Source organism: Pimephales promelas, chromosome 2, assembly GCF_988280905.1.
Source record: "Pimephales promelas chromosome 2, fPimPro1.hap1.1, whole genome shotgun sequence".
In the NCBI taxonomy this organism is placed as follows: Eukaryota; Metazoa; Chordata; class Actinopteri; order Cypriniformes; family Leuciscidae; genus Pimephales; species Pimephales promelas.
Window position 1 is genome coordinate 39865419 of NC_142770.1, and position 14794 is coordinate 39880212.

Below are 14794 nucleotides of genomic sequence, written 5' to 3' on the forward strand. Positions count from 1 at the left end.
ATCTCTCCTTTAACTGTTGAAAGGCAGAAACGCTTCTGGATGTCCACTTTAACTGATGTCCACCTCCTTGCAGTAGGGACGTAAGTGGTGCTGCGATGATGCTGAAGTTTCTAATGAATCGTCGATAGAAGTTAGAAAAGCCCAGGAAACGTTGCAGTTGTTTGATGTTAGTGGGTTGTGGCCAGTTTACCACTGCTTCAACTTTACTACTATCCATGGTGACCCCCTTAGCACTGATGATGTAACCTAGGAAGGCGATCTGCGTCTGATGAAACTCGCACTTGGGTAATTTGACGTACACTTGGTTATCCATGAGCCGTTGTAATACCGCTCTCACATCTCTCACATGATCCTCAAAAGTCTCTGAGTATATCAGGATATCGTCAATGTAAACAATGAGGTTCTGATTTAGCATGTCACGGAAGATCTCATTGACAAAGGACTGGAATACTGAGGGACTGTTGGCTAATCCGAAGGGCATCACAGTATATTCATAGTGCCCCGTAGTGGTTGAGAAGGCTGTCTTCCATTCATCTCCCTCTCTGATCCGTATTAAGTTATAAGCATTTCTCAGATCAAGCTTGGTAAAATACTTGGCGGTACGGAGCTGTTCAAGAGCAGCGGGGACTAATGGCAATGGGTAGCGAAATTTCACGGTGATCTCGTTTAGACTGCGGTAATCAATACAGGGACGCAATCCTCCATCCTTTTTCTTCACGAAGAAAAACCCAGCTGAAGCAGGAGAAGTAGATGGTCTTATGAAGCCCTTAGACAGCTGCTCTTCGATGTATGACTTCATAGCCTCGGATTCAGGCTGGGAGAGAGGAAAAACTCTTCCTCGCGTAGGAGTGGCGCCGGGAATGAGATCGATCGCACAGTCATAAGAGCGGTGAGGAGGAAGTTTGGTTGCCTTGTCCTCACTGAAGGCTAAAGAGAGATCGTGATATTGTGCAGGAATCTTCGATAGGTCAAGCACTTCGGAATGAGTGATGGGTGAGGATACCTTGGTGATGGAACGAAGACAGTCCTTCTGACAGGTATTGGACCACTGGATTATCTGTTTCTCAGACCATGAAATGACGGGGTTATGTTTCTCTAACCAAGGTAATCCTAGAATTATGGGGTGTCATGATGATTCAATGGTAAACAGTTGGATGCTTTCAGAATGAAGGGTACTGGTCTGTAACGTGGCTTCCTGCGAGATATACTGTACCTCGCCACTCCCCAACGGGCGTCCATCTAACGCTGCTACTGCCATCCGAGATGTACATGGAATGAGAGAGATATGGTAAGTTTTGGCGAAAGATATATCAATGAAATTCCCTGCCGCCCCAGAATCTATCAGTGCTGTGGTATTAATCTTCTCTCCTCCAAAGTAAAGCGTAACCTCCATATCAAATACATTAGAGGAATTGACAGAACAACTCACCACTTTAGAATTTCTGGGGATGGGTCGCTTGGAGCATGTCGCCCTCATGTGGCCAGCTTCACCGCAGTACAGACACAGTCTATTGCGAACTCTCCTCTCTCTCTCCTCTGGAGTTAGATGAGTATAGCCGATCTGCATGGGTTCGCTCTCTTGACTCACCGCTAGCGGTAGATTGACTCTGTGACTCTGTGGAACTCTCCGAGCACGTATTAGGTTATCCAGACGAATGGACAGGTCGATGAGTTGATGGAGTGATTTTCCCTCATCCCGACAAGCAAGTTCTCCTTGAAGCTCAGCATTTAGACCCTTTCGATATAACAACTTGAGTGGATCATCACCCCAGCCTGTCTGAGCAGCGAGAGTACGGAAAGATAACGCGTAATCAGCCGCTGAAGAGGCGCCCTGGCGTAAAGAAAGCAGCTGTTCACCTGGTTCCTTCCCTCCGGCGGGGTGTTCGAAAACCTCCTTGAATTGCAGCAAAAAGTCGTGATAGGATGGAAAGGTTAAATTACTTCCCTCCCAAAGTGCTGTTGCCCACTCCAATGCTCTGCCGGTTAACAATGAGCATACAAATGAAACTCGACTCGCGTCAGTCTGATAGAATTGGGGTTGTTGATTAATGAAGATGGAGCACTGCATTAGAAAGCCTTTACACTTGGCGGGACTTCCATCATATTTCTCAGGAAGGGATAAACGGGGATTGATGGTTGCATTACCCGCTATTGGAGGAGAAGGTTCAGACTCTGCTGAGGGAATAGCCGCAGCACCAGAAGGAGGCGTGAGTAACTGAACAGACTTCACCAGCTGCTCGGTAAGTGTAGTTAGTTTGACCAGTTGCTGTTGGTGAGATGCCAGGATATTAGCTTGAGTGGATAGTTCTGACGCTAGATGATGCATGGCTGCTGGATCTTGTCTTGGCGAAGTCTTCTGTAACGAAGGGTCAGAGGCGTGCAGATCCATATGCAGTGTCTTTATTAAGAGTAGTCAAACAGGCAAGAGTCAACAATCAGCATCAAACATAGAACAGGCAGTCCAAGAACATAAACGATACCAGGCAGGGGTCAAGACAGGCGGCAATGATCGTGATCCAGAGGAAACAGGCAAGGGTCAGGGCAGGCAGCAGACAGAGAATCAAATCCAATAACAGTCAAGGGTCAATACACAGGGAATCCAGAATAATCGGTAGAGAAACGCTCAGAAATGTCGCCGGGGCAAAACAAGACTTCGCACTGATGAAGAGTCAGCGGGCTGTTTATATAGAACGGGGAATGAGGTTCACCTGTGCCGGTAATCAGTGCTAGGTACGGGGCTTATGGGAAATGGAGTTTAATACTCAGGAGACGGAGCTCTGGGTTGAGCGGAGAGAGCCACAGAGGTGCGATTCATGACAATTTTAGTATTATTGTTGGTGTTTAAACAGCACTTCCTCTTTAAAAAAGGGGAGGAGACCGCAAGAAACTCTGGGTTTACTGAAGAAAACCTGCTCTCGACCAGGTTAGGTTCACAGAGTAAGTTACCATGGTAACTGACTCTGAGTATAAGTTATCTCTCTTTCAGAAACGGGCTTGACCTACTCTGCTTTCTCGGGTTTGATATACCACCCTTTCTGAAACGGAAAACCCAGAGTTTCCCTCATTTCAGGGTTAACATACTCAGAGTTTTCACTTAACCTCCTTTCTGAAACAGGCCCCTGGTCATGAAAAGAGAGACTTAGAAAAGTAAAGTTAAAACTTAGTAAAGTTAAGTTTATGTGCATATTTCTATATGTCTGTCTAACCAGCCCGATCTCATGAAAGCGCGTATCTATACCACGAATTTATAGAAATTGTTTTTGCGTGTATATGATATGCAATTTTTGCCATGTAATATGCACGCACTCCACACCCCAATCCTACCCAAGAGATTTACAGTACGTATTTTACGAGCATATACGTGCAAAAAACATTTTTTTTGGCGTATAAATAGCACGAAAAATTAAGATTGTGGTATAGATACGCACTTTCAATACAAAGGGCAACAAATGTTTGTTTATAAACTGCAGCTCGGAAAAGATAACGGTGTTGCGCGTTAACATGAGTTCATATACGCGTGCAAGAAATGAAACGCGCACTTTCCAGTAAAACATCTATGGGGACCACAATATGGGCGTGATGGCACTCCTCATTAGGCGCTTGAGTAAATCTGCTCAATCTCTCAAGAGTGTGTAATATATATATTAATAATATTGATTTGAATTAAGTAATATTTGTGGTTCTTGAAACATATCAGTTTAATTCTCCATTCTCAAATATTTTGATAGAAATTTCACAAATATATTAAGTGTATTATAAATAAATAATTGGTTAGTCAAATAATAAATTCTTATTGTGAAGAAAAATGAAATGAAATGAACTTACTGTTGGATTTTTAGTAAATTATTTTGGTACGTTTAGCTCAAATAAGCAAGAAAATGATATTCAGAGATTTGATTAGGTTAAAAAAGTTAGATATTACTGTGATAATTACTAAGCCACATAGTAATTACACAGAGTGTGGATAAACAAAACACATAAAAATGTGAGCAAAAGCGAAAACCCAGAAAGTGCACTGTTATAACCAATGAAACATAAGCCCTGCTGTCTTCAAATAAATAAACTTCAGTCACACTGTAATTGCTGTACAGTATAATGACACTAACTGTAGTTTCTCCAGCTTGAATTGTTGGTTCATCAGTAGATCACTGAGGTTTTTCACTCCAGAGTCTCCTAGTTTATTCCCGCTCAGGTCCAGCTCTCTCAGGTGTGACGGGTTTGATTTCAGAGCTGAAGTCACATCAGAACAACCTTCATCTGTCAAATAACACCAGATTAACCTACATTAGCAGAGAGAGAGAGAGAGAGAGAGAGAGAATGAAGAAAATAAAAGACTCTTTATTCTGTAAAGTCACATGATCTTCATCAGCAAATAAAACAGGAAGAGAGATCTTCACCTTTATTTCACCAGATCACAAAATACTATGGTGAAAATGTTTGTACAAATATAATGTGAATTTAGACTCATTGTGAAATCTTGGGCCCTATTTTAACAATCTGAAACGCAACTATCAAGCGCGAAGCGCAAGTAACTTTGTGGGCGGGTCTTGGGTGCTGTTGTTATTTAACCGGCGGGATAAATGACTCTTGCGCTCAACGCAAAACTAAAAGGGGTTGGTCTGAAGTAGCTTCATTATTCATAGGTGTGGTTTGGGCGTAACAGGAAATAAACCAATAAGAGCGTCATATCACATTCCCTTTAAGAGCGTGATGAACGAGGTGTGCTTGTTCCATGGCACAATACTATTATAACAGTGCATTTACCAGACACACTTCACAATCCAGGGAATGTTTGCACCGAAACATGCCTCCTTTTTTGCGCCGACCCGCCCAGGGAGCGCAAGTTCATTCCCTAGTTTACTGACGTACGTCTGTGGAGGGAAAAGCTTGCTTTGCGCGGGTGCAAATCAGGAATATGCAAGATAGGATAAGTGTTTTAGTTTAAAATTTTGGTTCTTGTATGTATGTATGTATATATATATATATATATATAGTACGGTTCACAAAACCCACGGTTCGGTTTGTTTCACGGTTTTAGGGTCACAGTTTTCGGTTCAGTACGGTTCTTGTTATTTTTTCCTTTTAATCTTTAACACTCCAGAAATGCACTTCAGCATGTGATATATAGCTTAATCATCCACAGTTTAGGATACAGTATTAAAAATATATACAGTATATATATATATATATATATATATATATATATATATATATGTCATGCACAAACTGAATTTGCCTCGACTTTAAGCACATTTTGGGACTATCTCCGAGGAAAGCTAGGTGAGATTTTGATACAGCAAGACAGAAGACAATGATGACATACTTTTCGTTTAATTGGCAAAAAAGGAGAATGTGTATCACTATCTCTACAAGAACTTATGTGGATTTTTAGCACACAAAGATTGAAATTAACTTGCATTTATCAAACTGCCAACTTAAGTGTAGCTCTTGCAAAAAATCTATCTAGGGCCCTCAGAGGCCTGCAAAACACGTCAGAAGCCTTCCTTGCCTGAATAACGGTCCTCAAATCCGTTTTCGGCAAGGAAGGCTTCGGTTGAGAGTGTTGCCTCTGGCTCCAGGCCTTTTTCGGGGGAGCACGAGAAGCAACACACTCTCTCTGCTGTTGCAGACCTACGAGACTTGGGACGACGGCAGGGGAGAAGCTGTTTAAATGCTGCTGACGGTCGTTTCGTTTCCTGAAACCTATCGACGACAGTTGTAACTGCAGAAGACAAAATCGGGGCATCGAGGAGGAAGGCCCTGTCCCTGTCCCCGACAAGTTCAGCCACAAATGTCTCTCCGTTGCTACCAAGGCTGCCATAGAACGACCGATAGCACGGGCCGTTTCCTTGGCGACCGCTCAACGCATTTCTTGAATATCGTCGAGGTCCCTCCCCACTGCCGTCCACTTCCTTTAACAGGTCGGCCTGGTATGCCTGCAGGAGACCCATTGTGTGCAGCCATTGCACCAGCCCGACCTGCCGCCATATATGCCTTCCAAACCAAGGCCGATGTTGTACGGCAGGGCTTGGAGGTAAGCGCCGTAGCCTTCAGGGACGATGCGGCTTCGGGTGAGAGATGAGATGCGAAAGTCTCTTCTACCCAAGGCATCGTCCCATAGCCCAACTCTCTCGACCCCAGTATATTGGAATATACATGTACATTGGGGCTGGAAAGTCGAGAAGAGAAGGGCTTCTCCCATGATCTCGACACCTCGTTGTGGAGATCGTAGAAAAATGGAAGACTCTGGTGTGAAGGTTGTGACCGGGCCTGCATTTCTTGTGGCCAACTCGAATTCAACCAGGCCAGCTAGCTATCTCTCATTCAGATATTGATATTGACCTATGGCGAGTTAGGAGATTGTGTATACTGTTTCGTTTTTAATTAATGTATCTTTCTCACACACTGTTCTGTGAAACAATGGGTGCCATCATAAATGAATTCTCCATGATCTATTTTAAGTAGCTACTAATGTAAAAAATGTTTATGGTTATAATATTTCCATTGATGCATCAGAGAGTCAGTAATGCAGTGGATAACTATGAGGATGATCACATCCACATGCCCCACAGCTGTGATGCAGAATCACAATGGGAGGATCAATCTGTCTCTGGCCACAACCTGATCTTCTCAGAGAGACTCTCCAGCGTCTTGATGCTCTTTAGCGAAAGTATGAGCAGCACAGACTAACGTTACATGAAGAACCTTACAACGCTTCGAAAAGAATAAAAATGGCACATGACGTGAACATTGCGGTAAGTCCAGTTATTGTTCTATAACGTGGCTGTAAACCATAGTTCGGTTACAATTATTGTTTTGTCTCTTGCGGTTACTGTGATGGCCAGCTTATTCGAACTGAAAATTCAGTTTTGTGGTTCTTGAAGATTGTGAATCCATTTAATCGCTTTTTAATTTCAAACTTTACAATCTGTAAGGCGCCTCCATACTTCAGAGAACAACCCACACAAATACGTTCCACAAACCAGGTAAGACTGCTTCTTATATACTATAGCCTAAATGTTAGTTTAATCTACTACTATATAGATTTGGAATGCCAAAACTGAATTTCATTAATGATACCTGCAACCCCCACCCCCCACCCCCCACCCCCCAGAATAAATTCATCACATAACCTGGCTGTGTCCACTTACCTCTTCGAAGAATTAAGGTCAACTTTTATAGACGTTGACCCTGAATGTGTAAAAGGTAATCTTAAAGATGTTGTAATCATTTTATTGTCCTCTGTTTTACTTATTTTTATTGCCATTACATTTATTTATGATATATTTAGCAGGTTGGAAGATGTATTTTGAGACTTTGCGGAGGAAGTATTCTTTGGCTCAGCCTGAAAAGGCCCAGAAAAGAAAAACTATGACAAGCATTGCAAAGAACCTTCAAAGAAAGAGACTGGTAAGTTAAGAAACTGGTTAAGCACTTTTTTTCTCTTCAGAATGTAACTATCCTCCTCTCTGTGTTTTAGTGGTTAAAGCTGCGGTCGGCAACTCTGGCTGATTGAGTGGACTTTGAACTCATATGGCCCTCCCCCACTATCAACGAATACCCTCCTACAGAGTTCGTGCTCGAGTTTTCTGCGCACCAGGTTTTCTGTGAAAGCGACCGTCTCATCAGCATTCATCAACACCATGGATTATTTGGAGGTATGCTGCCCTGGCTAATATACCAATATATTGCAATTGCTAACGTCATTTATACTCTAAATGAGCTTACTTGGTTTGTTAGTGTTCCGCCATCACTCTTCCTTACTGCGTGAACTTCAGGCGTGTGCATGTGATTGTAACGTGCGCGAGGGGTGGCGTGTGCCCGATCTGTGATTGACAGTCAGATCTCACACCCCCTGCGCTGATTTAACACAGTGAACAGGGAGCGCTGGATTTTTGCAAAACAAATAACACGCTCCAGATGGAGTTAGAAGCTCGGGTTTTTTTCTAAAACCACTTTATTTATGTTGTTCTGTCGGATTATAGTGTAGATTTCACTGAATATGATCAAAAAAATGTTGCCGACGGCAGCTTTAAGTTACTGTCATGTTTTTCAGTTGCTGGAGACCAGGTCCAGGGTTGTACAAACCAACACAGAAAAGGAACTTTGGAAGACGGCAACAATAGAACTGATGTCTATTAAGATGATTCTATTGTTGATGGAAGGCCATTGTGAATGGTGAGGTCTCCACCAAACCGTTATCTGCTCTCTGCCAGGTACTATAAAACAGACTACCCACACTATGCTTCACACCACCAGCGTATCATGGCAGTTTGAAAAATGTTAACTCATGTTAATACATATATATATATATATATATATATATATATATATATATATATATAACCGTTCAAAAGTTTGGGGTCAGTAAGATTTTTTTTTTTTTGGTTTGGGGGGGATAGCTCAAATTACCTCAATACTTTTATTCAGCAAGGATGCATTAAATTAATCAAACGTGACAGTAAAGACATTTTTAATCATTTTAAGACATTTTACATCATATTTCAAATAAATGAAATATAACTTTCTATTGATCAAATAATCCTAAAAAGTCTACAACTGTTTTTAACTTTGGTAATAATAATGAATATTTATTGAGCATCAAATCATCACATTAGAATGATTTCTGAAGGATTATGTGACACTGAAGACTGGAGTAATGATGCTAAAAATTCCATCTTTGATCACAGGAATAATGTATTCCAATAGACACATTTATTTTAAATTGTCATAATATTTAACAATATTACTCTTAACTTTTTTTTGTATTTTTTATTAAAAAAAATAAAAAAAATGCAGCCTTGGTGAGCATAAGAGACTTCTTACCGATCCCAAACTTATAAACGGCAGTGTACACCTTGAATATTTTATATACACTTTAATTTCTTATTTATTTTTCTCGTTTTATTTTGTATATTTGTTCCTTTTTTTGTTGTCCATGTTGCTTATCTCCATTTTGTTTACTTGTTTGCATTTTAATGTATGTTTATAATGCTCTCTCTGTAATGTTCTATTTATTTATATTGTTTACTTGGAATATCTAAGTATATTTTATATACATACATATATATATATATATATATATATATATATATATATATATATATGTTCCTTTTTATATACACTGTGTACTTTATTCCTTTACATCTCTGTCCTTTAAAATGATTGGGTAAAAAAAATAACGAAAATAAAAAGTTGACAATGTATGTTTATAATTTTCTTTGGAATGTCCATGATTTTTTTCTTCCTTTGAGATGTTATTACTTCATACTTTTTTTTTTCTTGTTTTTGTTCCCCCATTCCTCTGTAATGCTTGTTTATAATGCTATTTGGAATGTGTTATATACCTTAATAAAAATTTCAGACTTTCCCATTGTTCTTTGTGTGTTTAAAAAACAATATATATATCATTTTTATTTTAATGAATATATTAAAATTGGGGGAGGGAGGTTTGGTATATATTTGAGCAATATCTGCATAGCTGGTATATAACCAATCAAATCACTATGCTATAAGGGTGGGCTATGTTTAAAAGTAACCAATAAACTCCCTTTACTGGGTTTTCAATGTGTCCTTTCCTCCAATAGTGGTCTGGGTGTTGGGAGTGGCTTTAAAAGAACAACCAATCCAGTTTGGTTGGAAGGCAAAAAGGTGTGAATGTTTCCTGCAAAAAGGTGTGAATTTTTCCTGCAAAAAACTTTAATGGGATTACTTGCCATGGCAACAAATGGCTCTAGCACGGAAGTATACGTCCACAACATACATCCGATTTGGTATCATTCCGGATGTACATGGAATTTGACATATCCGGCCACTATACTCCTGGATTCTTTCGAATTTCAGCAGTGTATACAGGAGTATACTGGTCCGAATACACCTATTTTCATGCAGTGCAAATATTTAAAGCTTGATATCAAGATTTGATTGTGTGTTTTTAATTTGCTGTTTAATTCTATTACTTTACATTGTTTTGGCTCTATGTGACATTGAGGAAAAAGATGCTTTGACTCAAACAAGTTAGGAAATAACATCATCAGCTAACATTGCAACTAAAAGTAAAGTAATATTATAAATAAATGAGCAATACTCACGTCAGTGTGTTGAGTTGACAGTGTTTATCCTGCAGTAGAGCAGCAATCTGATTCACTCGTGTGTCTTCAAGTTTATGTTCACTCAGATGCAGCTTTCTTTGGAGTAGCGGGTTTTCACCCACAACTCTATTCACATACTGACAGGCTTCCTCTGCAGCAGGACTCAAAAACCTGCAGAACAGTCAATCCAGTTCTCAAATAAATGTCTCTTGCATTACAAAAAAGATCGATCCGACATATTTTTTTTATTTTTATTTGGACACATAAATACACAAATAAATATACATTTTAAAGAAACTAGAGCGACACTCAGTCCTAAAGCAAACTAAGAATAGACGAATAGAAACGTCTCATGAGCAGAGGAGCAAAATCTCACTAGATCATGGTTTTCAGTATAAATACAGAGTGTGAAATTAAGATCTTTCTGGCTTTTAAGCAGAGATGTGAGAAACGTCAGCACAGAGAAAACCTCCAGAATAGCAGCACATATACTGTCCCATAATGTCTATTTGACCTGCAGCTTGTATCACAAATAAACTGTGTTGACGTTCATCTTCATGACAGAACCTGCAGCATCTGATCTTGATCATTTTGATGCAACAAATTGTCAAGCTAATTGTATAGCTAAAATAATATATTAGTTATGAATAATTAGCCTAATTAACTAATTTAGTCAAATATTTGATCCTGTCTCACCTCAGTGTCTTCAGTTGACAGTCTGGATCCTGTAGTAAATCATTGAGCTGCTTCACTCCTGATTCTCCAGGATCATTTCCTACGAGATCCAGCTCTATCAGGTGTGAAGGGTTTGATGTCAGAGCTGAAGCCAGAGCTTTATAACCTTCTTCTGTCACACTGCAGTTAGAGAGTCTAGAACAGGAATGAAAGCATTCAATTGATTAATCAGTTAAACCCCAGACAATTTAAATCCTTAAACTTGGTTTTGATTTTGTTCTTTGTACAAATGCATTGAAAGTTATTTGCAAAAACTGACAACTGAATATGTAGGCAAACAAAAGGCACAGAAATCTTTAATATGTTAGACATCAACATCACTTTCGAGATTACAGTTTTCTAAAACTGTGTAAGCCCGTTTATCGGTCCAAATGGGGGTTTCTGCCAGAACGGGTGAAGGTCTCTGCGTGTTACTGTCTTTCAGCGTGGCAAAGTAATTTAAGTCCATTTAAGCTTTTATCGAACTCCATTATATCTGATTCCATTTTATCACAAACTCAAATTTAAGTTAGATTGCCAATTGGTTATTGGTCAATTGGCTTTATGCACAGCTTCACTACTTCCTGAATTTCAGCCAGCTCCTTGTTTCCTGTCTGCAATAATTGGACACATTGATTAATTCAGGTGTGCTTGACCTCAGTAGTCATGGCAACAATAATCAGACACACCTGAATTAATCAATTTTGCCCAATAATGGCAGACAGCAAACAAGGAGCTGGCAGAAGTTCAGGAAGTAGTGCAGCTGTGCATAAAGCCCATTACATGATAGTTTAGCAATAGATTTGATTGTTCTACTTAAAGGATGGTTAAATATTTAATGGACATTTGAACGGTGTTCCTTTAACTCTTTACTTAAGTCAACCAACTTTACTTGTCTTATAATAGCTTTGGATTGGCCATGCTGTGGTCTCCCATGTACACTTGTGTAAAGTAACATTAAATTAAAACAGAGGTCAGACACACCCAGATTTAGGTTGGTCAAGTGATAATTCACTTATTGTCTTCGCAAAACACATACACTTAAATTACAGCCAAAATATTAGTTGTCACTAATCTGACACAAAACTTGTGGTAACATACACATCTGTTTAATCTACAAATTCAGAGTACCAAATTGTTGGGTATCTGGATTGTGTCAGTTTGGGGCTCACTCAAATCCACAGTTGAAAAGCTTTCAATCTTTAAAGGGTAACTAAACCCCTGGTCAGGGGTTTAGAAAAAATGCTGAAAAAAGAAAGTGAAAATGAAAAATGCTGGAAAAGTGGGCAGAGCCCAGCGGAGGGGGGCGTGCACCTGAGACGCATCTCTTTGTATGGAACTTGCCTACGTCACCAACAACAGCTGTGTCACGTACCACCGCAAACATCCAATAGGAAAATTCAACTGCAGTAGCCACCGTTCAACCTGAAGAGGGCAGCACTAAGACGTTTTTACATCATATATTGTAGAAATAGAACACTATAAACAAATGCCAAAAAAGTTACTCGAATCAATGACTGGTATTAATAAAGATCAATTCTTCCAGATCATTAACTAAAAAAAGTTGGTTAAGTGTTTAGTTACTCTTTAACTTCCACACTAGTAACTTACCAGCAGCACCAGGAAGTCTGTTCCTAATGGCTTTACAGACACTTTCATAGCGGACTGAGTTAAAAACCAAACCTTCCACCTTTCTGGCAAGAAGGAATGTTGTGTTCACACACACACACACACACACACACACACACACACACACACACACACACACACACACACACACAGACTCTCTACAGGACTTCCCTTCACAAGTGAAGTCAGCTCTGAGAGAGCTCGGTGTTCAGTTACAAGAATGATACATTTTATGACCCCACTGGAATTTCAAGATTCCAAGATTCAAGTGTGATTCTTGCTAAGAAGAAGAAAGGAACCATTTTAATCCTATATATTCTACATATATACATAACCATGCGATAAATGTATTAACTTGTACCTAATGTTATGTATTTACATGGATTAACATGTACCTAGTCTCATGATTTTCCTTTATGTTGTTGGTCTATGTTTCCGTGCAAACTCTAATGGGAAGGTTCCAGACTGTGCATACCATGGATAACCCGAATCGGATGCATGTCATATTTGGTCTCTATAACCTGGTATTTTGAAGATCGAAATGACTGTGTATATGGTATGTCGATAACAACAACATATTAGTAGTAAAAGCATCTTTCATAGTTTATTCATTGGCTAACACCCCCACCAACAGGGTCAACACGCAACGAGCATTCTTTTGAACAAAGAGCAATAAACCAAATTCCCTGCCTGGGATTTCCAACCCTCTTTTTGGCCGAGCCAGCACGGAGAGGTTGGAGTTTCCTCAGATTATATTATATATTGCACCCTCTCTTACTCGCGCATTCTCTTACTCTCTTACCTCCGATCCCTTCCTGTCATCACCATGTAACTTCTTCGTGATCCCTTCTCCGGCAGTGGCGTATCCAGGACATTTTTTGGGGGGTGGCCAAGATGGGACACAAAGCTAGAGTGGGGTGGCCATAGCATAGCGAAGTTAAATGTGTATATGTACGCAGCCAACCATGGATCAAATCCCGGTCCTTTGCTGCATGTCACATCCTCTCTCTCTCCCATGATTTCCTGTCTCATAACGGTCAAATAAAGGTGTCTATCCTGTTAAAAACAGTCCTAACCACCAATCACAGACAGTCCTCAAGTATCTCTGGTTATTTTAACATGTCTATTTTTAATCAGTAATTATGGTCAGGATAGGGTAAATATTTTCTAAGAACTATTTTCTTGTAGTGGATTTAAGTCCTTGTCACTTCACAAATTAGATTAGATTAGCAAAATTAAACTGCTCTTAACTCATCCTATAGAATAACATGTATCAGTCGTCAGCTCATCATCTGTGTCACCTGTATTGTTACCTGAGTTTGCTTTACTAATTGAGGCACCATCTTGTGGTTACATGAAAACACAGAAATCCAACAGGACAAACCAGCTTAAAGATAGGACCTTATTCAAAAGTGTATCTGTAAAAGCAAAAGAAAAAACTAAGTTTGTGAGAAAAACAAAACAAAATATTTGTTGTTCTTTACATGTTTAGTTTATGTTATTATTTAGCTTTGATATAATTTGTTAGAGATACTGGAATTTGAATTTCTTAGTTTGTTCTTTGCCAGGAGTGTTTTTATTTAACCACAAGAGGGGACTTAAATAAGTAAAGCAAACACAGGTAACACAGATAATAGCCTGATGACTGAATAATTTCATTAGGATGCCTTGTGATGTATGAAAATGTGCAAAAAGTGTTTTTCAACCCAGACAGTATTCATGTCCAAGGCCTTGATGAAAATATAAATTGAAACGTTGGCTTTGATTCAGCATACATTAATACGTTTTTAAAATCAAACAGTTAAGACTCAAAATCATAAATAGTCAAGATGCTTCTTCATAATTTAACTTATGACATTTGTGCCATTTTAATGCAATTTACTCTGCCTATTTAAACTTCTAAAAATATATGTGGACTGTGAAGATGAGCTAATTGATACAAACAAAAAGTCCTTTTTAAACACCCCTTAAACCACAGAGCAAATAAATAAGTCACAGCTTGTTTTTTTGTGTTTTAACTTAAATCTACTCTCACACTATATTTAACACAGTGGTTGGCGAAAAATATAACATTAGCTATAATTGAACACACACATCTGCAAAAACCACCAACTGTCTTCCAGAAAATAGCGTTTTATATTTCATGGCGATGTATGAGTGGAAATAAGGTGTGGCCCCTTTAAGAGCTGCGCGCGTTCTCTTTACCGTCTGCACTCTCTCAGGATGCTAATCTAGCTAGTACAGTGTAGTTCGACTTTTGCAGTTTTCCTACACATTCACAGGGAACTACGATATAACTAAACATTAAATTACCATACCTCTCAATCTACAGATTCCCGCGTTTTTATCGTAGTATTTGT

At 39.3% G+C, this 14794-nt stretch overlaps 1 protein-coding gene and 1 long non-coding RNA gene across 2 annotated transcripts in view; one reads left to right on the forward strand and one right to left on the reverse strand.

Moving 5' to 3' along the window:
• Nucleotides 1-14794, forward strand: part of LOC148997375 (uncharacterized) — a 497974-nt gene that overhangs the window by 294920 nt on the left and 188260 nt on the right. The window lies entirely within an intron of this gene.
• The window catches only part of LOC120493161 (NACHT, LRR and PYD domains-containing protein 3-like), a 109578-nt gene that overhangs the window by 60490 nt on the left and 34294 nt on the right, over nt 1-14794 (reverse strand). The window contains 2 exon segments of the mRNA XM_089134479.1: nt 10092-10262; nt 10788-10961. Coding sequence (XP_088990605.1) covers nt 10092-10262; nt 10788-10961 — 345 coding nt within the window.